The 25,143-nt window shown below is 39.7% G+C and overlaps 1 protein-coding gene across 2 annotated transcripts in view; it reads left to right on the forward strand.

Annotated features, from left to right (window-relative positions):
• The window catches only part of LOC129193670 (serine/threonine-protein kinase 32C-like), a 100,024-nt gene that overhangs the window by 37,615 nt on the left and 37,266 nt on the right, over positions 1 to 25,143 (forward strand). For both annotated transcript variants that reach the window (XM_054798112.1, XM_054798113.1), the window contains one exon: positions 19,623 to 19,774. In XM_054798112.1, the coding sequence (XP_054654087.1) occupies positions 19,623 to 19,774 (152 nt within the window). The remainder of the gene's footprint in view (positions 1 to 19,622; positions 19,775 to 25,143) is intronic.

Genomic DNA, 25,143 nt, shown 5'->3' on the forward strand with positions numbered 1-25,143 from the left:
AGGTTTGATCCTGTGTCAGTTTCTCCCACAATCTAAAATACGTACTGTACAGTGTAGAGCTGCAACAGTTACCGTAATTTCCAGTGAATAAGTCCCTATTTTTTTCTCATGCTTCGAACCCTGCGGCTTGTACAATGATGCGGCTAATTTGTGGTCGCGTTCTGGTCACGTGTGCTTCAGAGTAGTAATTTCGCACGCCGTCATCATTAGTCAGGTGCGACACCACTGATTTATTTTCCGATTCGATAGTAAAATTCAGGCTGGTATCAGTGATACTTTGTGCAAATACACCTAACGTGTCGGGGAAATTTGAGAAAAGCATTGTATTTCAAATGATAGCGTAGCTGATAAAATAAGGAATATAATAAACAACTGCATAACATTTAGACAAGGTCTCAATAATTTAGTTCCTTTACACTGTGTTCCTGTTAATGATATGCAGTACATTACCTCAAATGACTGAAGGATCAAAGTAGAGTTGCAACGATTCCTCGAATAATTCGAGTACCTCGATTACAAAAGATAATCGAGGATTTTTGTCTGCCTCGATGAATCGCTTATGTCACAAACACGCTCACATCACCCAAGCAAGAGAAAGCGGCAAGGCAATGTAAGAGAATGAAAAGAAAATGTACAAAACGGACAGAAAATGTGGGTCAACAGCAAGTTGAACACCGTGACGTGTATCCGTTGTAACGTGGAACTTATGTAACACAACAGCCTATCTTATACGCTGCATCATCTCCTCCCGAATGGAGCACCAAGAGCTGAGACAAGGTTAAATTAACGTAGCGCGAATCAGTGAGATTAACTTACTAACATAACGTTAGCCACGTGGAGCGCTAGCTTCGTCTTAATTATGACTACTCTCGAATGTGTGGCGGTTTATTAACGATGGTAACGTGACTTCATACAGGGTTTATTTCATCTGCAAAAACACAGCGCTGTGAGTTAAGAAGATGGAAAATAAAAACCTGCAACAACGCAGAATGTGAATTTAAGAAAGAAAACGGTTGATGATCTAAAAAAATGTAACCAAATGTTCATCAAATGTTTAGTCGAATGTTTTATTTTCTTTTGTGTATTTATAGTTGCTCTTTAACTAAGCAAAAATGTTTTTTCCAATTACTTGATTAATCGAAAAAAATTTCAGTGGAATACACGATTACTAAAATATTTGATAGCTGCAGCCCTGTGTCAACGTATCAATATTTTGATTTGAGAATCGATTTTAGTGCCTAAAAATCTGGTATCGGTGGTATCGATATTTCATCAGCGATCCGGGCATCACTACTCGTCCTGGAGGACGTGTGGAATCGACCGATATAGCGGCTTTTGCTTGGGTCTGCCGGTGGAGTTTGGCAGGGCGGACCAGTGTCGGGGGGTTCACTGTCGCTGGTGGGTTTCGGGGGTCTGCACTGTTGCATGCTGGGGAGGACAGCACGGGCTCGGGGGCTGATTTGCCTCGGGCGAGGGTGATGCTTGTGGCGACAACGAAAGGAGAGAGACCGGCGGCGTGTGTGCTGAGGGAATTGTGGGGCTGTTCGGTTCCAACACTTGAAGAGACGACTTTAGTGGTTTTAATTCCCAGGAGAAGGGCGAGGACAGCGACGAATCACTTCTGGTGGGCTACTGTTTACCTAGGCATGTTACTTGCACTGTTTGGGAAAAAGTAATTATTTTATCAAACGTTTAAAAAATCTTTCTGCGTAACATTTTTGGGTGTACTAAATACACAGTTAGGACGTGGACACCTGCGGCTTATAAATTGGTGCGGCCTATATACTGTATGTGCAAATCTTTTTTTTCTCTTTAAATTTACGGTATACCGGTGTGGTGTGCTCTATAGTCCGAAAATTATGTTAATCAATGAATCGCTGATTAATTGATTATTTCATTCGTCAACAAGTATTTTGGTATTTGAGTAATTTGATCTCCAGCATGCCCCCGCAACCCTAATGAGGGGGGCCGCACAGTGGTCTAGTGGTTAGCACGTTACAGGAACAGCCTGGAGATCGGGAAGACCTGGGTTCGATTCTCCCTTGGGCATTTCTGTGTGGAGTTTGCATGTTCTCCCCGTGTGCGCGTGGGTTTTCTCCGGGCACTCCGGCTTCCTCCCACATTCCCAAAAACATGCAGGTGAGGTAAATTGGCGACTCTAAATTGTCCATAGGTATGAATGTGAGGGTGAATGGTTGTTTGTCTATATGTGCCCTGTGATTGGTGTACCCCGCCTGTCGCCCGAAGTCAGCTGGGATAGGCTCCAGCATGCCCCCGCGACCCTAATGAGGATGAAGCGGTATAGAAAATGGATGGATGGATGGATGGATTAATTTGATTAATTAAAAATGTAAATATCCTTTAATTTGGGCCTCTAAATGTATGTGTGTTTCATTTCAGACTTTTCTTTGGTCATTCATGAAAGCAGGCTTTTGACTCTTGGAAAATAGTGGTTGACATTTTCGCCTCTTTTCTGATATGTTGCGGACCAAACCACTAGCTGTTTGTGTTTGGTTCTTATTGACTTGGTCCTTATAGGGCCTAACCGATTACTCGATTAATGTAAACAATAAGCTTCAGAGGAATCGACTGACAAAATGGTCATTAGTTGCAGCTCTAGCATTTTAATTGAAGGGTGTACACATCTGGGGCCAACTTCTCACTTAAAGTCCGGCACATATGACTTGTGTGAGTACTTTGATTTGTCCTTACTTCTTCTCCTTTGGCACAGTTGGTGGGCAAGGGCACGGCGTGATTGAATTGCAATGTAGCCGAGTCATAGAGTGACTTTAATGCTCCTTGCAAGTTCTTAATGATAGCTTAATGATAATGATAGATACAAATTTCACAATAGAAAAGCTGTCAACACAAATACAGTGGAACTTCGGTTTGGTTAACGTTAAAATTTTGTCTTAATTTGCGTACATTTTCGGTTAGCGTACAATACGGCACGCGTCGTGTCGTTTTATTAACACACTGAATGAGTCCAATGTATTTTTATCACAAACATTCTTGTAGCAGCCTATTAGCTTGCCAAAACATTGAAACAGAAAGTGGAAGTCAGCTTCATCTCTGTCATCAGCGGTTGACTCTGGAGTTCTTTGCTAATGTAATGTAATGTAATGTCATGACCCACATCAAAAAGAGCATCCCGGTGGCAACTGTGGACCCTCTACAGTTTGCATATCGCCAGAACCGGTCCACGGATGATGCAGTCAACACTGCCATCCACACAGCCCTTTCTCACCTACAGGGCCAGGACACATATGTCAGAATGCTATTTATAGACTATAGCTCTGCTTTTAATACAGTCAGCCCCCACAAACTCACAGATAAGCTCCTCACACTTGGCCTGTCACCCTCCCTCTGTAACTGGGTGTTTAACTTTCTCACAGGCAGACCCCAGTCAGTCAGAGTCCACAACCGCACATCCAGCTCAAGAATTCTGAGCACTGGGACCCCACAGGGGTGTGTGCTGAGTCCGCTCCTCTACACGCTCTTCACCTACGATTGCGTGGCCTCCCAGAACAACACCAGCATCATTAAATTTGTGGATGACACTACAGTCATCGGACTAATCACTGGTGGTGTTGAAACATCATACAGAAGAGAGGTGACGGACCTCATAGCTTGGTGTCGTGATAACAATCTCCTTCTCAATACAGATAAGACTAAAGAGATGATCATCGACCCAAGAACAAGGGAAAAGGAGCCGCATAGACCCCTGTTTATTGGTGAGACTGAGGTGGAGAGGGTGAAAACCTTCAAGTTCCTTGGCACACACATCAGCGAGGACCTCACCTGGTCTCACAACACCCAACAAATTATGAAGAAGTCCCAAAGGAGACTGTACTTCCTGAGAAGACTGAGGAAATTTGGCATGTCCACCACAATCCTGAGTTGCTTCTACAGATGCACTATCGAAAGTGTCCTTACCGCCTCCATCACTGTTTGGTACGGTAACTGTACAACACGTGATAGGAAATCACTCCAGCGGGTGATCAAGACCTCACAGAACATTGTTGAGGCAGCCCTCCCCTCACTGCAAGACATTTATAAAACCAGAGTCCTACGCAGAACACACAACCTCATCAAGGACAGCACACATCCACAACACTCATTATTCACACTCCTACCGTCAGGCAGACGCTACAGGAGTTTGAAGTCCAGGACCACAAGGCTGGCAAATAGCTTTTACCCACAGGCCATCAGGCTTCTCAACAAAGCACTCACACACGCCGCACGCAACACACACTCATAGCACTTTATTTATTTATTACTTATTTATTTGTATATTTATTTGTATGAATGTCTCTTCTTTTTGTTGCTGCTTAATTTATTGGTATATATGTTTATGTTTCTTATGTTCTTATTCTTTCTTGTGTTTTCTTTCTTTTCTTGGGAGATTTAACAGAATAAGATTTTCATTGCATGGTATTACTGCTGTTTTACCATGCACATGACAATAAAACTCTCTTGAATCTTGAATCTTGAATCTAATGTAGTTACACCACAAGTCTCAAATGTTAACACAAAACATGCTTTTATAGTTTTACAGTTATAGTTTTACATGCAGAAAACAATTCTAAAGGCACATAAATGACACATGAAAGGGATACATTAACATTTAAGGTTACTTGGATTTACATTAAAGATGTGATTCTTCCCAAAACATGTTGTGGCAGTGAAATCAACATGGACACCACCTTCGTGTTTTGCTATGAATTATTTCTCGAATTCAGTCGTGTTGAACCTTTACACGGCTGTTGCAAATTTACTTTTAACATTATTTTATATCATAATAAATACTTAATTGTTCAGAATTCTGTGTGCACCACTTGGCTGTATCCAGCAGAAGCACTGTTGCTTCAGTCTCAAACTTATTTGCTGTCTACATTGACATTGTTCTGCATGGTCGCCTTTGGCAATCAATTCCCCCACGAGGGGGGTGGGGGTGGGGGGTGGGGGGAATGGGTGTATTTCTTATCTCAGAGCAGTCGTATTTGGCATATCCGTCATAGATGCTGCACAACAGGCTTTAATGGTGACACGTGTGCACGCAACAGACAAAATTCACTCACACTGTGAGACAGATGCTCACCGAAACATCCTGAGTGTGTCCTTGTTAGAGGTCATCTTAGTCTTTGCCCACAGTGATGCCACATGTGGTTTCTTCATTCAAACAGTACAGCTATTGAACGTTACAGAGAATACACTAACCATTTGTACTGAATGTCTCAATGGAGATGGCAGATTGATGAGGAAAAATAGTCAAAATAACATACATAGTAATATAAAAAAAGGAAATTTAACAAAGTCCAAAATAATGAACATTTATTCGTGTAATAAATTGTGTTGTAGTAGGCTGGAGCCGAGAGGTGTCCCGAGGGTACCCTTTCTCTTCCAAAGCCACGTGCAAGCATTGCTGACATCTTCTTTTCTGCTCTTCACCTTATCCTTCCCTTTTAGCTCCTTCTTTTTACATGCAAATTCTTACACTCTCTTTAGTGCCACTTTTCATCCATTTGCCCGCTATCTCAAAGCCTCCGCAGGCTATAAAGCTCCCAGAATATTTCTTTTAATTTGATAGTTTGTGAGAGAATATGCAATTTGTCCTATATTACACTTTGCGACTTTGGTGAGCTAAAATTCGAAGAATTAGATCTTCTACGACAGCAGAGGGCATGCACTGGCAGATCTTACAGTAATCCAATGTCGTAATCTAATGCCATTGTCATTTAATAATAATAATGGATTGGATTTATATAGAGCCTTTCAAAAGGACTTCACAGTGGAACCCATTATTCATTCACACACCAGTCACGCACCGCTGGTGGTAATCTACATCTGTAAACACAGCTGCTCTCGGGTTGACTGACAGAAACGTGGCTGCCAATTCACACCTACCAAATATTCTGGGACTGGTATGGGACATGTTTCTGGACGACCTGCTCTACCTCCTGAGCCACTGTCGCTCACAATTACCGATATATAAAACAAACTGATACTGATTCATCACCTGTACGAGCTTGGAGTTTGTTTTCCAGAGAGATATAGTGTGGTTTGATGTATAAGAGTAGCATGTTTTTACTGTCCACGGACGGAAATGGCAACAATGTCTTACATTGTGGAGAGTTCCAGGTAGGTTATTTTAACATTAACACGAAAAGATGAAACAACCATCTTCTCTGCACACAATGTTTTTTTCAAATTCCCGTCCTCATGCCTATGTTTTGGATCATCGTTTCGCTGTCCAGTGAGGTGAGAAGTGATGGTTGGTTGGTGTGGTTACTGTACATCCACAGGAGTGGAGGGTATATGGCAGCTCATTTGTAACATGCCTGCTGCAGGGCTCGATGGCCACACAGTGCATCAGAAAGGATAATTGCCTGCCCCCACCATCTTCTGCCAGCACCGTCCGTACTCAGTCCTTGGGTGTGTAGGAGATAGCTTTTTCCACCGCAGGGCTCATTAAGACCTTCAAATGGAGAGCTCACGGGGGAGTCGAAACTCTAGGAGACATGACAGTCATTGACACTGACAGGGGTTTAGTTACACCTACGTAATACCAACAGTCAGATGAAAAAATAAACATCTACACGAGAGAACAGCACACTGTGAGGTTGATGGACGAGGACAAGGAAGGTCAGAAGTAGAAAAGGAGCTCAGCTGGTGAAGATTTCTCTCCAAACCCCTGAACCCCGTCTCTTACACACACACACACACACACACACACACACACTCACTCACCAGTTGCAGAAAGTGCTCATTAGGACCCGGTATGAAATATAAATATATATATAAAGTAGGGGATGGAGGAAAGAGCAGAGGAGACCTGGATGAGCAAAAGACAGAGTTGGAGACGGAGAGGGAGAGACTGCAACACCTTGTCGTTTCGGAAGACGCTCGCTCCTTTGGAAAGGTCAGAAGATGATTAAGCCTTTGTTGGCTTTTTTTCCCTTCTCATCGCCCTGCAGGGCTCCTGGCACTACTTGGCCGGGTTATCTGTGTAAAAGAAGCAAAAAAACGAAAAAAAAAAAAAAAAGAGAGAAGAAATGATGTACCAAAAATTAAAAACGTTTTAACAAATGCACACCAATTTTAATGTTTAATTGCGTAAAACATCAGGTAATATTTGCTTTAAAAATACATTTTGGTGGTTACACAGCACAAAGAGTATAAACGAGGGGTGCGCCAATTACAATTTTCTGCCTGATCACTGATTGTTAAAAAGCCTGACCTGCCGATTCTGATTTAGGCTGATACCAGTTTTTTTTGTGTACTATCCCCGATGGAGACAACACAAGGACGCCACCTGTTTTGCCATGAATTATTTTTTGAATTCACTAGTGTTTCTCACCTCAATAACCCAAAAAGTAGTCAAAGAAAGTTTCAAGTGCCAGCATTTTGATGAAGAAGTTGAAGAACACTATCCAATGGAAATGAATTTAAGAAATAATTCATGACAAAACAGGACAATGGTGTCTGTTTTCTTGCTGTCACATCATGTCTTTGGGAACACATTAAGAATATCGTCGTCAATTTAGGTAAACATAACCTTAAAAGTTAATTTATCCCTTTCATTTGTCATTTAAATGAATTTAGAATTGTTTTATGCATATAAAAGTATACAAACGTGTTTTGTGCTAACATTTCAACTTTCGACCACTGGTGACATCATAGACAGGTGACGTAGCTGACTTCCTGTTCCGGTTGCCATTTTCTAACTTAGCAAGCTAGCTTCTTTGTTAGACGCTAAGGGCGTTTTTGTGATTAAAAACACATTAAGAACACAGTTGGACTCTTACAGTATATTAATAACACAAGAAGACACGTACCATATTGTACGCTTATCGGAAAATGTAAACCGAGACAACATTTTGGAGTACATTTTTGACGTTAAATGAAAAACATGCTAACCGAGGCGGACACTAACCAAGGTTCCACTATACAGTTATAAAAAGATTAAATACAAGAATTACACAAACATGTAATAAATAAAAGAGAGAGCAATTCCTTAAATGTCTTATTTGCTGTTTGTCATGTCAATTACAGTATTTTGGGTAATAGGAGTGTAAAGGTGACCATGGGGCATTATTTCATGTCTAGAGGGCTCTAATAATGTTCAAAAGGGTGTTTAGAAGGTCGTAAACAGGTTTTCTATGCTCTAACTACAAATATATTCCATTTATAAAGAAGAAAGCGTACTTTGCAGAAATTCACTGATCACAATGAATGGACTTTCACTTGTATAGCGCTTTTCTACCTTTTAAAGGGATAGTCTGGATGTGTTGACATGAAGTTGTATGACATTCCCATGAACAGTGGACGATATCAACAATGACTTACCCCCCCATTTGGTCTTGCGAGTCCAGTTCTGGTCGGATTTCCGTGACGAGGAACGTAGTTCTGCTTAGCTGCTGGCTCATTTAAGTGAAGAGTTTGGCTGCCCCATTTACTGTATATTTCTTTTTTATACATGACTTTCTTTAAATTGCCTCTTTGTGTTTCACATAAATTGAAGGTAGGCACCAACTTGAAGCAAAGTACTTAAAATGGCTTTTACGTTTCCCAGCAGACTTATAGAAATATATGACAGAAATATATGGTTCTTTTCTTTGTTTCATGCAAAGCAGCATTCAGTGTAGGAGGTAAATGTGCATCTCAAATGAGTATTTATTTTCCCTGTTTTTTTCTGAATATATATCGAGGTTCAAAATGACAGTCCATTGTAAGAGTTTTTATGACCTCTGTTCAGTCCATCAGAAAGTAGCAAGACTACACAAAAACCACGGCAGCGACTTCCATGAAACTTTGAGTAGAGGTTGCATATACCGCAGGCATAGCAAATTACAGATGAATCTTGTTGTGGAATATTAAATAACTGTATTCCGACACTGCATGACGGTGAGAGAGAAGAGGAGTGGTCCTTAGTTTATTGTATATTTATTTATGTAAGGTTCCGATCACATAACAATGACACGGATCATCAGATATCTTCCTAACAGAACATTCATACGCATTCATACGAACTTTGAGACTGTGTACTTCTTTCGTCCCTTCTTATCCAGTTCCTGCCATATAATTACCCCATTGTGGAGGTCCTTGATTGAATTTTTGAAGCGAGTTCTGATAATCACAATTGGTAGTGGGAGGAAGAAGAAAAATGAGTAATTAAATAATAGATAAATAAAAAGTAAAACGTTAGTTACAATAATATATAATAATTACATAGAAAATAAAATAAGTAAATCAAAGGAAACTAAATAAAATTGCAAAATTAAATAAATACATTACAAAAATATGGATAAAATAGTGTATAATGTGTAATAAATGCTCAGTCAATCAGTTATATATTTTTAATCGGGCTGTGAAAAATAGCGCGTCAACGGCGGGAACCAATTTATTGCATTAATTACGTTACAATTTTTAGTGTCATTAACGCATGCGCATCATGTCGAGCCACATCTCTCTGTTATGATGGCAGACTGAGCCACAATGGCGTCCCCACAGAGTCACACCGAGTCTAACACTCTGTAATAACTTGATTCTGACCTGAACCCATCAACAGTAGTGCAATTCCAACACCAGACACAGTATGTATCGCCAACTCACAAACACATCGCTCGTCAGCTCGTCTTGGGAACGACACTTCCTCAAGACAATAGCGAGGTGCATTCACCGACACTCTGAAAATCACAACAACGTCTTTAATTATGCGCGTATGTGTGGTCTAAATAAACAGAAAAACAGTAAGTGGATATTCACGTATCTCTCACTAACGTAACTCTTACTGCGGAAGTAAAATGTGCTGCATTTAATTAAGCTCGGAAATCACATAAAATACATCTACACTCAAAACGTGAATTCAACTTAAGCTACATGGTGTCTTTGAATGCAACCCTTCATGACTCATAATAACTACCGTATGTTAACGTGTGATTCAAATGTTCTGCTACTATTGAAAAGACAAGCATGAGACAAACATTTTTTTTAGCTTGATTTACTTGATTTACTTTTCAGTTCATTTGGAGCTGTTAATGCATACAAGTATAAATATATATATATATAATTTTGTCCTGTTTTTTTAGCTTTCTGTTCATAAAATAGAGCAAAAATGGGCATATTTCACACACAGTGGCAAATGGTGGTTAAGCATGTTTAATTAATTTGAAAACTTTGAGTAATTTGATTAAAATTTGTCATCATTGGAAAGCCCTAATTTTTATATGATCTAGTTTCAAAAGTTATGAATGGGTGAGAAAAGACTTACGCAATTATCTATCTTGTCCACATATGGTAATTGCTCACTCAGTCAATGAAAAGATCAGACTTGTCTTTAATGTTTCATCCATCCATCCATTTTCTATACCGCTTCATCCTCATTAGGGTCGCGGGGGCATGCTGGAGCCTATCCCAGCTGACTTCGGGCGACAGGCGGGGTACACCCTGGACTGGTCGCCAGCCAATCGCAAGGCACATATAGACAAACAACCATTCACACTCACATTCATACCTATGGACAATTTAGCGTCGCCAATTAACCTAACATGCATGTTTTTGGGAATGTGGGAGGAAGCCGGAGTACCCGGAGAAAACCCACGCACACACGGGGAGAACATGCAAACACCACACAGAAATGCCCAGGGGAGAATCGAACCCAGGTCTTCCCGATCTCCAGGCTGTTCCTGTATTGGCCAACATGCTAACCACTAGACCACCGTGCGGCCCTTTAATGTTTCAAAACTTTACAAATATTTCGAATGAGCCAAAAGTCTTAAACGTGACATTTGATTAACCGTTGCTGTAAAAGTGAAGACGTCCAGATGAATGACAGAAACTTGACTAGCGCTACAACAGTTAATCAATGATTAATTGATTATCCAATTAATCAACAACTATTTTGGTATTGGGTGACTTGTTTTTTTAATTAAAAATGTAAGCCTCACAAATGTGAATATTTTAAAATTTCCTTAGTCATCCTATTATCTGTGTGTTTTAGGCAAAACAAGATATTCACACACATGATCTTTTTTGCCTCGTTTCTGATATGATGCGGGCCAAACCACTATGTTTGGTTCACAATGATTTGGTCTGTCTAGGGCCTAACCGATTGCTCGATTAATCGAAACAACAATCTTTAGGTTAATCGACTTAGAAAATAATCGTTAGTTGCAACCCTAAACAACACCGTAATATTGCCTCTGCTCTCTAGATGCAATATTCATCAGACCCTGAATGGGTGTTTGCCATGCCTCCCTCAAAGCCCTCTTGCCCAAATTTGGGATCATTGGATGTGGGTGGTGGGGGTGTGCTTGGGCAAGCCTGTGTATAAGCCGGCACTGTTCTATTTCAACAGGCGGACCTCTACCTACACAGTCTTTTCCAATTACTGCACATTGTGATTGTATGTTAAACCAATTGTGCTAACACCGAGCACAAGCCCAATCTGAGAATGATGGATGTCATCACTCACGGTAGCGTATATTTTTCTTGAATATAAGAGAGAAGGCAGGCTTTTCTCTCCCAGTAGTATTCTGCCTGCTCGGTATCTTTTTCCTCCGTGAGTCACCGTCAGTGGCTTCTTGATGACTTGGAACATACCTGACCTAGAAAACAAACTCTACAGCTTCCTGACTGCCTCCACCATTTCTCTCCTCTGTAAGTCCTCATGTCCAAGGAGCTTAGACCTTCTGACAACAACCGTTAGGACTGACTACTTGGAGGGGATACACAGAAATTGTTGTTCACGCCTTTGAGACAGGACATGGAAGAGTTCATTTTGGATTTAAAGACGTGCATAACACTGAATCTGAGGTTAGGGTATATGCAGAAGCGCAAGAAGTTGGGGACACACACTGAGATAATTAAAGATTTAAAGCTACGAAAATAGGATTTGTGTTATCTTATTTTTAGATTCACCTGGCTACACACAAGGATAGAGAAACGATAGATCCTAAAAATGTGAGTGGCTACAGGTCACACTGTATGGTGTCATACATACTTTTGTGGCCTGTTTGTTTGGGGCTTTTCATAGCCTTTAAGAGGCTATGACTACAGTATAGTTAAGATGCCAAAATGGATCAGTGGTTTATTTAGATGGATGTCCACTTTTTTTCCACTGAGGGCCACATACCGAACAATGAAAGGATGCAAGGGCCACTGATATTTCGCCATGCTAGTGGCAGCCGTCTCTTATGTCCCTGCAGTGATCCCAGTCGGCGCAATGTGGTGTAAACAAAGAATAATAGGAGTGTAAAGGTGACTATTGGGTGTTATTTCATGTCTACGGGGATCTAATATTATTAAAACCACATTTAGAAAGTCCTAAAATGGTTTTATATGCTGTAACTACAAACATATTCAGTTTATTAAAATTGAGTCCTACTTTGCGGAAATTCACTTAACGCGGTTCTGTCTGGAACAAATTAACCATGATAAATGAGGAATAACTGTATGTGGAAAAAACATATTATTAGTATTAGTAACTGCGGTCTTTGCTCTTTTTTTCCCCCATTTTTGCAGGTTTTTTTTCAAATAATAAACTTTCTTCTGAAATAATCTTTGTAAATTTTCTTTTCGTAATATTATGACTTTATTCCCATAATATTATCACTTTTTTGGCCAATCTAATAGTCCAAAATTTACATGACTTTGCATGACTTGGTGGAAAGAAGTAACCTGTTACGTTTTTTTAAGTAAATGTTCGAAAATGCAGTAGTCTCTCGGCGTGTCTGTCAGGATGCTACAATATGAACAGGTAGCATCCACTCCACCGTTTAAAGCTGTGCGGAAAATGTCTCTTCAATCCATAGCATTCCTAGTAAAGATAGACATACAGTATATTGCAGATGGCGTGTGTTTCACTCTTGTCATTCACCCCCAAGACGTTACACACCACTGACATGTTTCTATATTGGAAGCTTCGATTGCATGTGTAAGCCAATTAGTGCCAATCAGATCGGTTTAAAGTCTATGAAATATGAATATTTAATATTGCATAATAGTATATAAAGCTCAAGATATACAAGTATGACATAGCCATATGTGTTTACCGTTGAAGCGAGGTAATAAACACACATCTCTTTCACAATAACTGTCACACGGGTTAAAAATGAAATCAACTAGAAATACCATGTCAAGCATTAACACATGACATACGGAGTAACGCTCTACCTTTTGATTAAGTGACAAACATATGGCAGCAAGCCAGTCATCTTATGTCACGCTAACTTCCAGTGGATATTTGTCTTCTCTTGAAACCCCTTGCTGAGGATGTCACTTTTTCAGATAAGTGTCACAAAAAGCAAAACACATGTAGGGTTAATCCGTTAATGCAGGTTGAAAGAACGTCTAATGAGTGTTAATGGCGTAATTGCTGACATCACACATTATGAGTTTGATATCATTTAAGGCATATATTTTTTTGTCTAACGCCACAGTTTGCTTACTTATTAAAGGCATTTAAGAGCTCAGGTTCTAATCTACAGGTTTTACATGCAGAAAACAATTGAAAATGCATGTAAATGATGAATGAAAGGAATAAATGAACATTTACCATCACAAAGTCGATTGATTGTTGACAAAGAAAGCTATGAGGCAGTGGCGAGGGATGAGCAGAGATCGACATCACCTTTGTGTTTGCAACTTTATTTGGTTCCAGTGTGGATTATTTTGCAGGTGTGATCAAAATAAAACCAGAGACTTGTGGCGTAACTGTGGTAGTTAAGCTACTGTGTTTAGAATGTGAAGCGAGACAAAATGTTTGCGTAAATTTTTTGACGTAAACCAAAAAACATGCTAACCGGGTCTTACGCTAACCGAGGTACCACCGTACTGTTGTCTTCCAAGTAGCGCCACATGTGCTGCGGCTACACAACAAAGACTATTGTGAACCACAGTAACTGTGCACTACGAATGTTGCTCATCTTATAACACAGATACTTCATTTTGAATTATGAAAGGCTAAATGTAAATGTCGAATGTCTTCTGTGCCTTTGAGGCAACCCTTTATGGCCCTGAGAAGACTCAATTTCGGAAACAGTCTTCTGAGACCCTCATTATTGGTGCTGTTCTCCTTTCTTCGCGCTGATTAAATAATGACTGTGCCTGAGACAAAACAAAGTTATTTTCATGCCTCAGAGCTCAAAAGTGTTCAAGGTGAGCTGTGAAGCTGTTGTGATTGAAATTTGGGTATATTTGGTTGCCTGTCTTTGAGGACACTGATGAGACAGAGACTACATTTCTGTCTCCAAAAAGCTTGTAGGGAGAGGTGCTATGTGCAGCTCGTGGTCAAACATTGTGACAGCATCTCACTCCAAGCCAGCACTTTGTTCATCAAAAACCGTTGGAGCCAAATAGAACCCCTTGGCTTTGCCTGTATAAAGACTCTGTTTCAGTAACAGCAGCACTAATCAAATTCCCAGTTCAATGTGACTCCTGCGACAGCTGCTGTTGCTCAATTCCTTGTGACCTGGACCGTAACTCCCACTCAGATACAGTATGTAAATACAGCTGCTCACAACAGATTTACAGTGTTCTCCCTCCGACGTGTCCTCTACTATGTAAATGAAGATCAAAGTGATGGCATTAACTTCTGCGAGGGGAAAAGTCTCACCAAAAGTGGCAATGGCAGGCTCATCAAAAGTAATTCAAAAGTAACTCACGTTTTGTGTTCACTCGAAAATGCCAAGCATGGTCTACAGAGTGTATTTGTATTCTTTTTTTTTTTTCCTCCAGAGGTAGCAGATGGTAGGAGCCAGCCAGTGGAATCGCTTCTACCTTCCTACCATTTTTTCCTCAAAGACAAATATTCATCCATCTGAAAAGCATCTGTTCCTAAATTGCTATCTAGCAGTGTAGTCGAGATTTGACTCATGTTGTTTTGAGGATATGTAATAGGGGTAGTGCATTGACCGTTATTGGTCTCTGTTAGTGCTTCAGTCCAAAACCAGTACTTCACAGAGACTTGCTTCAATTTTCCATCTGTACTGATTTAAGTTTAGGTGAAAATGTCTCAATTTATATGCAAATAGCTTTGAAGATATTTGAGAAATTCTACCTCGCACTTCTTGCCTCTAAATTGTTGCTTTTTCCTTTCCACTGTAAGCCAGTCTAATGCACTGAATGCCTTATATTCTCTATGAATACATGAATAAATCCTTTTGAAGTCTATCATTTCACACCGCTGACCAGATCTTAAGGATTCCAGATAAGACAGAGCAACTGCAACATGACATTGATGGTTGGATTTACATTTTGCACAACCCTAACCCTATTTAAAGAAACCAGGTCTAAATATAACTGAATGTGCTGTCATGTACCGTGCTTAAATAATACAGGGGTGTCCAAAGTGAGGCTCGGGAGCCAAGTGCACACCGGCCAAGTGTTTTTTTATGGGTCCGTGGCACATTTTTTTAACGAAAAAAAAACAAAACAGCAAAAATGTAACAATCAGCAGTGATTTTACATGAATAAAGTCAAAATATTAAGAGAAAAAGTAATCATTTTCCGAGAATAGCATTGTAATATTGTGAGGAAAAGCTACGTTGTTTTAATTGGATAGAGTTGAAATATTGAAGACAAAAGGACGTTATTTAAAGTCGGAATATTATGAGACACAAACATAACAACGAATGAAAATTCGGAATGGAAAAGGTTACAAGAATAAATTCTGAATGTCAAAGGAATAAAGTGATAATGTTACAAGAAGAAAATATACAAGAAGAATGTTGAAATAGTTGGTAAGAACCAAAAAATAATCCAACAGAGATGATAAAAGCAACTGTAATTTTATGAAAATTAAGTCAAAATATTCAGGGAAAAGAGTCACAAAAATGTGAATAGACTACAGTAGTAATGTTATGAGGAAAAAATGGCATTTTAGTAGCATACAGTTGAAATATTATGAAAAAAACTATTTTTAATGAGTCGGAATATTACGAGAAACAAACAAAACAAAATTAAGTTGTAATATTTGGAAAATTAGGTTTGTGGAAAAGGTTTTAATACACTCCTGATCGAAATATTAGAACCAGTTGATAAATTGCTAGAATTTGCATTTTGCACATTTGGATCTTAATGAGGTTTTAAGTACAGCTACAATATGTGAGACAGGGGGAATGAGGGGGGAGTGAGACAAAAAAAGTTGGAGTTTGTAATTTAAACAACAACAGCAACAAAAAAAATGAAATAGGTTGTTTATCACCTGATCAAAAGTTTAGGACCACAGGCTATAAAAGCCAAAATCTGCTCAAAATGTTCATTTTCTATCAGGCATTCACACGGTCATGCTCCTCCTGATGGCTAAATCTAAGAAGCTTTCTCTTTTTCAACGTGGTGGGATTGTCGAGCTGCATAAGCAAGGCCTCTCGCAGCGTGCCATTGCTGCTGAAGTTGGGCGCAGTAAGACAGTCATTCTACATTTTTTTTAAAGATCCTGAGCATTATGGAACAAAATAGTCAAGTGGTAGACCCAAAAAAATCACACCTGTGCTGAGTCAGAGGATCCTATTGGCTGTCCATCAAGACACAGGGCGGTCTTCGACCCAAATTAACGCCCTTACTGGTGCCGACTGCAACACAATAACCATCAGACGGCATCTGCGGGTTTGGCTTCCGCTTACCCATGACCCGAATGACGCCAAGCGATGTAGAAAATGGATAGATAGATAGATAGATAGATAGATAGATAAAAACTATGGTCAAGCACACCCAAAGACGTATGATTAACAAATCACGATTACCATTTCAACTGCAGTTTTGCCAAAAACTGAATTAATGTCAGTAAAGAACAATTGTGAAACCCAGCACTAATGGCCTGAAAAAACACCCATTCTCTTTACAAAATATTGCCTACTTCTTTTCACATTAGCAGATAAAAAGTAATCCAGTCGAGTGACAGCCTTCACAGCCTTGCTAGTTCACAAATGCAATTTAAATCCAGCATTCTCATATCAGCTGGAACCAGAGAACTCCTAAAACAAGGACAGGGGACAGGCGTGAAACATTATTTGTTTTCAGATTCTTTGAAGGTCTTGGTGAAGATTAATCTGGCTGCAGTGAGCTGTCGTTTTTGTCCAAATGGTTGAAGATAAAGTTATGTGCCAGACCTTGAAGTTCTGTGCAGCCCACACAAAGTGTACTTTTGTTGTCAAGTGTCATGTGGTTTTGACTTGAAGAATGAAGGAATTGAAACACTGAGAACTATGGGTGTCCTGATCAGATATTGATATTGGCCTCAGATCAGCAAAAAAAATTGTATCAAATTATATTGGTTTACATCTAAAATCTCTGATGTTGGCACACCAAGCAGAGTCCGGACTCCACCCCAGCACATTTATGCAGCAGCGGCCGGATAGAGTCCGTGTGATCGCAACAACTGTGTGTGCTAACGTGTTAACAGAGTAGCAAGGAGTAAGAGTGATGTCGGCCGTGTGTATTTTTCGTTAACGTCCGAAAAAGCCTCCTGCTCCTCTGGCTGCAACTCCCTCTGGTGGACAGAGGCAACTGAATGAATCAGCTTTGAAATGCTTTGAATGAAATGCTTGGGACGAAATTCATTATAGGAAGAAGTTAAAATAGTTGTTTTTTAATTTGAAGTATTGGTAGTATTGGTACTTGTATTGCATATTTCTTAGCTACTGTTTGAGTGTTAAGTTGCTGTGTGATGAGTTTAGCATTCTTGGTAAAATGACACAGTGAGTCAGACTGTTAGATTAAGTAATGACCTCCTGCGATTTCCAATGGGTTGACAAGCTTAAATGATTAGTAGTGGGTCTGAAGTAAAGGAGCTGTCATGAGATTCGAACATAATAACATAAATTAGCTGCGCCGCTGCATAAACCGCAGGGTTCAAAGTTTAAGAAAAAAGTAGCGGCTTATACGCCGGAAATTGCGGTAAATTACTCATAAAGTCATAAAGATATGTATGATTTGTGCCGATATTGGATTGGGAGTGGAAAAGTTGTATCAGGACACCCTTACTGTAAACCGGTTCTCAACAAGACTAGTTTTCGATTGCCACCCCTTGTGACAATAGCGTCAGGTTTGAGTTCATTCTGAAGTCTCATGTGTTTCAAAGCAGTAAGTAGCAGTGTGTTTCAAACAGGCTTGTTTTTATGTTCTACATGGATATATCATATTTATGTCATTGTATATAAATTTGGATTATTTCTACACGTGTGTAGCTCTTTCACTGCAAAGAGTATTATAAAAATAAGTGTGCTGCAAGGATAACTTTCACAGTAGTTATATAATCTTTGCCTGAAAGGTTATTGCTTTAGCCCCCAGTGCTTCAGTGCTATGAAGATGTAATAAAATAGGTCCCGTGTCAGTGAAACGCCATAGTGCCCCTAAAAAATGTATCCTGCTCAATTAAGTGTATTACACTAACATGGAAAATGGTTTTAACATGAAATGCGTTACGGTGTCTCGTCTTGTCTTGTTTAGAGATTTTATTTTCCAAGCCAAAAAAGGAGGAAGGACCCTTCAAATGTTGTTCGCAGGATTCCATTGGGCTTATGTAGACTTCCCCCTAGCACAGTGCAGATGGCCGTGCTTAGAGCAAAGAAAAAGTGGGTCTTTGATGAGTGCAATGAATCAGGGAGCGCTTGTAGCTGAAGCTGGGGTTGTAAAAACGACAAAAGTCTAACCATGACAAGGAGTCTGACATCTACTGGAAGTTTTTTTTTTGTTTTTATAGAACCCCTGTAAAGGCAGACATGACTTTTACCCAACTACAAAGACGACATTGATGACAAGCTTTAGACAGCTTGTATTCCTAACGTGCATAAGCATTGAATAGACACGTCTTACCACTGTGCATATGCTTTACACACACAGTTTATATTTCTGCACTGTTCATTTGATTGTCTGCATTGTTTATTTCACTTCTACAGTTCCGGCTACATCTAACAATGACTTTCCTAGTCGATTAATCTGAAGCTTGTTGTTACGATTCGTCGAGTCATCGGTTAGGCTCTGTGCGGACCAAATCAATATGAATCAGCACTTAGTGGTTTGGTCCGCAACATATCAGAAATTAGGAAATGTATTATTATTAAATGTTATTGCACAGTATTTTTGCTGTTTTTTTTTAGTTTCCTTGTTAAATTGTATTTTTAGAATGTGCCGTGGGCCACTAAAAAAAATGGCCGGGGGTCGCAAATGGCCCCCAGGCCACCCTGTTTAAGAGGCACCTTGTTTTTGAGCACCAACTCAGGCAAATATCTCTGACATTTTTTAATGCGACCAAAAAAGCTGGTTTGGCGATGGAGGCAAGGAAAAACCTAGGCTAGTAGGAATGGGGCTCAGCAGACAGGTCGGAAACTTAAAATAAACAATTGCTGAAGTTTGCTCTGAAAGAGTGAACGGATAAAAATGACCTAAATACGTATCATGTCGCCTTCTGTGAGGGTGCTGTTAAGACCCACAAACCTTTGTCTTTGGCACCTCAACAGCCGTGTAGGTCATGCTCAAAGCCCCTGATTCGATCTGTTATGCTATTGTGCTTAAGTTGATTGTTTTCTTTGTGCTTACCAATGATTTTTCTTAATCCTCCATCTCTCTGTCTCTCTCCCTCCCCATTCTTTTGTCACCTCGTCCTGTCGTTTCTCCTGCAGGTATGCATTGTGCAAAAGAGGGACACAGAGAAGATGTACGCCATGAAGTACATGAACAAACAACAATGTATCGAGAGAGATGAGGTCCGAAACGTCTTTAGAGAGCTTGAGATCCTACAGGAAATTGAACATGTATTTTTAGTAAATCTCTGGTGACTATCTTATGTTTTTACCCTCTCAATGTAGCATGCAATACTTTGTCTCTCGTCTGCATGTATGTCCAGCCAAAAGAGACTCTCAGGGGATGCATGTTCGGTCAGAAACCGAAAATAGACACACTGTTTGCCGATACGATGCACCCGGTGTTTGCGAGCGCTTCATTTGGCACGGAGCGGAGTGAAAAGTTTTGCGCTGGCAAATTCAATGTGTTAAAATAGAAAATAATTTACCCAAGATATTTTTGGACATTCATTTTGACTCATGACGCGCGCATACTTATTGGATAATTACAGTGCTTTATAATGACCTCACTTCTCCCTTGAGTCGAATATGTCGGTGAGTGGAGGCTGCTTTCATTATTCAACGCTCATCTCCGAGTGGGACACATTTCTAAATGTAATTGGGGACCTGGCACGCCATTCATGGCATATTGCACAAAGCACTTAACTCTCCTGTAATTGGTAGCATGATATTGCATGCGTCCATCTTTTTCAGGCAGCCACAGCCAGAATATTTTGTCTCTCACACATCAGGCATGATGGTTTGCTCATGTGCAGTTTGAGGAGATGTGTACAGACAAAGCAGTAAGCCTGTAATTGAGAGAGTTTGGGGCCTCTCTTCACTCTTGACTGTGGCCTATTATTAGTTTAAAAAAAAAATCATATTTAAACACATTTTACGGATGCTGAGCCTAAATTGAACATTTTAAGCATATAAATGGCTAAATGAACTAACATACAAATATAAAGCGTTCAGAAAAAACATTCAAAGACGTTGCGACGATATGTAGCGTCCTACGCTGGTCCACTAGGTGTCATTAATGTTATTGAAATGTTCAGCGAGACACACGAGCATCAGACTTGATTGCCTGAACAACAGGCTTTTATTGCAGATTTGAATGATCGCACAACAGGCACAATAATGATCATAATTTTAATAACCATAATAATAACACCGGCTACTGTTGCTTCGAATTGTTTTCTGCATGTAAAACTGGATGAGAAATGTTTGAGAAATGTGGCATAACCGTGTTAGTACAGAGTCAACCGCTGACGACATCATAGCGGACTTCCTGTTCGCATGTGTTAGCAAGCCGCTAACAAGGAACTTTTTGTGATAAAAATACATGAAGGATACAGTTGGACTCACGCAGTGTACAGTATTAACACGACAAGATGCGCACCATATTGTACGCTAACCGGAAAATGTATGCAAACCTGGGGAAAAATGTTCAACGTTACCTGAAAAACACACTAACCGGGCCGTACACTAACCAAGGTTCCACTGTAATCTGTATTTTTATTTTTTATTAATAGGTCAATTCCCAGCAGAAGAGTTTCACTGCCAAAACTCTCTGTGTTCTACTTTGTGCTGCGGTGCTCTGCTAATACCTGCTGCTGTAGATTCATAACTATTTTAAATGCCTACATGTAACAACAAGACACAACATGAATGAGATTTGGAAATTCATTTTGTACAAATCATAAAAAGTACTTTGGAGGATAATTTATGGGGACTTCACCTTCAAGCACAAGGCTTCATTATGCTCCAGTCTCTTGATCCTGCTATAGCTTCAGTACTGTATATGAGGGTGTGGTGTGCAGTTCCCTGCCAGACCGCTAGGGGCAGTGTTTTTCCTGAGAGTGACCAACAACAAATCTGGTTGACTAGATGCTTTGCTTCCTGTGCAGCAGTAGTGACCAATGGCAGCTGAAGCGACATCCAGTTGGTGTTGGTGTTGGGACAAATTGATGTGGAACATCAGTCAATTTTATTGTGTGAATGCACACTTCGAAAATTCGAACCAGGTGCTTTGATCATTCTTATTCCGCCATTGTTGTTTTGTTTTTTTTTGTCCTTTAGCCTCTACTTTTTTTTCACCCGATTCAATCCAATCCAGCATCAAAAGATACATCTCATTCGGGAATAGTTTGGTATTTGGTATTTAGATATATCGAAACATTCCCAGATTTTCCAAAAATTGGAAAATTCCACAACATTTATCCCATTGAAAATGAATGGGCCATTTTTCAAACTTCCACCATTCGCACATTTCTCAACTGATTCCAGCGAGTCGACCATGAAACCGTTCCACTCATTCAGGGCTTTCAAACTGACAATTTTTCACATTCCAAAAATGTTTATTTTTTTGCAAAACTCACACTTTTTTGTCACACTACATCTTCGTCTAAGATATTTTTCAACGTCCAGATTTCTCAATTCATTCAAGCCATTCCAACATCAAACTGTTCAGGACACGTTCAGGACATTCAGGCTACCTATTTTTCAGATGACAAAATTTTCCATTTTACGCAAAATTCTCACTTTCTGTAAATATGTACTAATTGTTTCTACTACCACATTCCTCAACCCATTCATGCCATTCCAACATCAAACTGTTGAATACGTTCAGGACATTCAGGCTACCTGTTTTTCACATGACAAAAATGTTTGCTTAACGCAAAATTCACATTTTGTCACGTTTCTCAACCGATTTAAACCATTGCAAAGTCCAAATGCACAACTCAACCAGGTCATCAATCATGCTAACATTAGCATAGTAGCATTTTTAGCCATTTTCATTCGTATTAACATGAACAGACACTCAGCGCTATCACGCTAGGTTTTGCGTGCTAACGTTAGCATTGCTAACATTAGCATTGTAATATTTTAGCCGTTTTCATGAGTAGAAACTTATACAAACACTTAGTGTTAGCATGTTAACACTAGCATGCTAACATTAGCATAGTAGCCCTTTTTTGACATTTTCATAAGAATTAACATATGCAGACTCTTAGAGATACCATGCTATTCAATAATGCTTTGCAATTGCTTGCTCTAGTTTTTTTTTTTGGTCGATTCCACTTTTTTTTCCTCTGCCCTAAATACTGTTATAGTCATTCTACATTTCGACACGCACACATTTCCTTCTAATTTCTGTTCTCCCCTTCAGCTCTTTATTCTGCTTAAAGGGATAGTTCAGATTTTTTGACATGAAGTTGTATGACATCCCCATCAGCAGTCTAGTGTACCAACAGTGACTTACCCCCACTTTGTTACATGAGCAGAGTTCTGGTCGGATTGTGGTGAGGACGAACATAGTTACGGTTATTTGCTGGGGCCACTTAAGTAAAGAGTTTTGCTTTTCAAAAGAATATCCGTTCAAAAGAGTGATACATTTTGCATCACAAAACCGTTGCTAACAAAAAGGTCAGACCTCTCTGTCGCTCGGCATTATTTCCTCTCCGTTCGTATTGCTACGTACTCTCGCCTGTCCATTGTTGTATGTGTTCCACCGTGTTTACGAACAGAGGAAATTAATGCAGAGCAACTGAGAGGTCTGACATTTTTATTGTTTTTTTCTCAAATATTTCAACTTTCCTCTTAAATAATCTTCATACATTTTCTTTCCTAATATTATGACTTTATTCCCAGAATATTTTGATTTTATTTGCATAATATTTTGACTTTATTCCATCATTTTGGACATTTTTCCACAACCTAATTTAAAAAAAAACAAACTTGGTTTTGTTTTGTTAGTTTTGCATATTACGAATTTTTTTTAAAAGAAACCTATATTTTTTAAATATTTAAACTCTATGCTACTAAAATCTTGTAAAATTGCAGCTGTTTGTTTTCCTTTTCTGCTATTTTTTTCAGTTTTTTCCAACTATTTCAACTTTATTCTTGGAAGTTTTCTTCTCAGAACTATGACTAGGGCCACACGATGGCTAAGTGGTTACCAAGTTGGCCACACAGTCAGGAGATTGGGAAGACCTGGGTTCGATTCTCCCCTGGGCATTTCTGTGTGGAGTTTGCATGTTCTCCCCGTGTGTGTGTGGGTTTTCTCCGGGTACTCCGGTTTCCTCCCACATTCCAAAAACATGCATGTTAGGTTAATTGGCGACTCTAAATTGTCCATAGGTATGAATGTGAGTGTGAATGGTTGTTTGTCTATATCTGCCCTGCGATTGGCTGCCGACCAGTCCAGGGTGTACCCCGCCTCTCGCCCAAAGTCATCTGGGGTAGGCTCCAGCGTACCCCACGACCCTAATGACGATGAGCGGCATAGAAAACTGATGGATGGAATTATGACTATTTTCACAATATACTTTATTCTCATAACATTTCAACTTTTTCTGTAACAAAAGTTTCCAAAAACTACTTTATTTGTTGTTTTGTTTCTTTTCTATGATATTATGACATTAAAAAGTCTTACTTTAATATTTCAACTAGATTACAACTTTTTTTCTCAGTAGTTTAACTCTAGTCTTGTAAAATTGCTTCTGATATTTCCATTTTATTTAGTTTTCCTGTTAATTATATTTTTAGAATGTGCCGGACCAATCAAAAAACAGCTGTAGGCCGCACTTAGCACACCAGTGTGTGTGTTTAGCATGCTAATGTGTAGCTAATGTATTCTTACATGACACTCCCTTTTATCAGGCTAAATGACAAATCTCATTTGCAATTGTGAACAATAGAGACATTTTTTTATACAATCTGTTCTCTGAAACCACTATTGGTAACATATGCTAGCCGGTGATGGTGTTCTTTTAAAATTTGGATCGGAGAAAGGATAACACCTTGAACAAACACGATGATGCGACTTGAGGTAGCGTTTCCAAACAGAATCAGTCTCATTCCTCATCTTGTTCAGCGCTCATCAGCTTGCATTTGACTGGTCCTTACAAAAAAGGACTGGGGAACTGTCAGATATGGATGGCAAACAAAGCATCTTAGGAAGAAATGCAGGAGACAAGGAGCATCAGTGCCAGGGACAAAATCCAGCTGTGTTGTGGAGTCGAAACAGCTGTTGCTCAATTTTAATGCACAGCTCTGAACTGCTAAATTGGTGTTTTATTTGTAAAATTGAACAGACTTTATGAAGAGACTTCATGTAAGGCATTGTTGTCAGGTCTGCATTGTGTATCATTTCTGCTTTAGTGTACTGCTTGGCAGCCTCAAACCCATACAGGTTGGTAATAAGACAGGAGTAACGACGCCTCTGCTTCATCTAACTGCCGTCTCTTTTCTGTTATAATGGCTGGAAACTTAATGAATTCACCAAGCGTGAACGAGAAAACCCTACAGATCCGACAGTTTCCACATTCCTTGGTTTATCCCTTAAGTGTTGTCATTTCTGTTGCTTGGCAATCGGGCTGGCCAATAATCGTTAATGGGCCTGCAATGGAGCCACTGGGGAACTGGGGAATCTCTCTGTTCTCATAAGCACATACGTGAGAATCACCCGCTTTGATAAATCTTCATTGAAGTGCTTTTCTTGAAACCATGCCAGGAGGGAGCCAAACACACAGTCAGCTGTAGTCACATGAAGGCCGGAACACACCAAACAGCTGTC

Source organism: Dunckerocampus dactyliophorus, chromosome 14, assembly GCF_027744805.1.
Source record: "Dunckerocampus dactyliophorus isolate RoL2022-P2 chromosome 14, RoL_Ddac_1.1, whole genome shotgun sequence".
NCBI lineage: Eukaryota > Metazoa > Chordata > Actinopteri > Syngnathiformes > Syngnathidae > Dunckerocampus > Dunckerocampus dactyliophorus.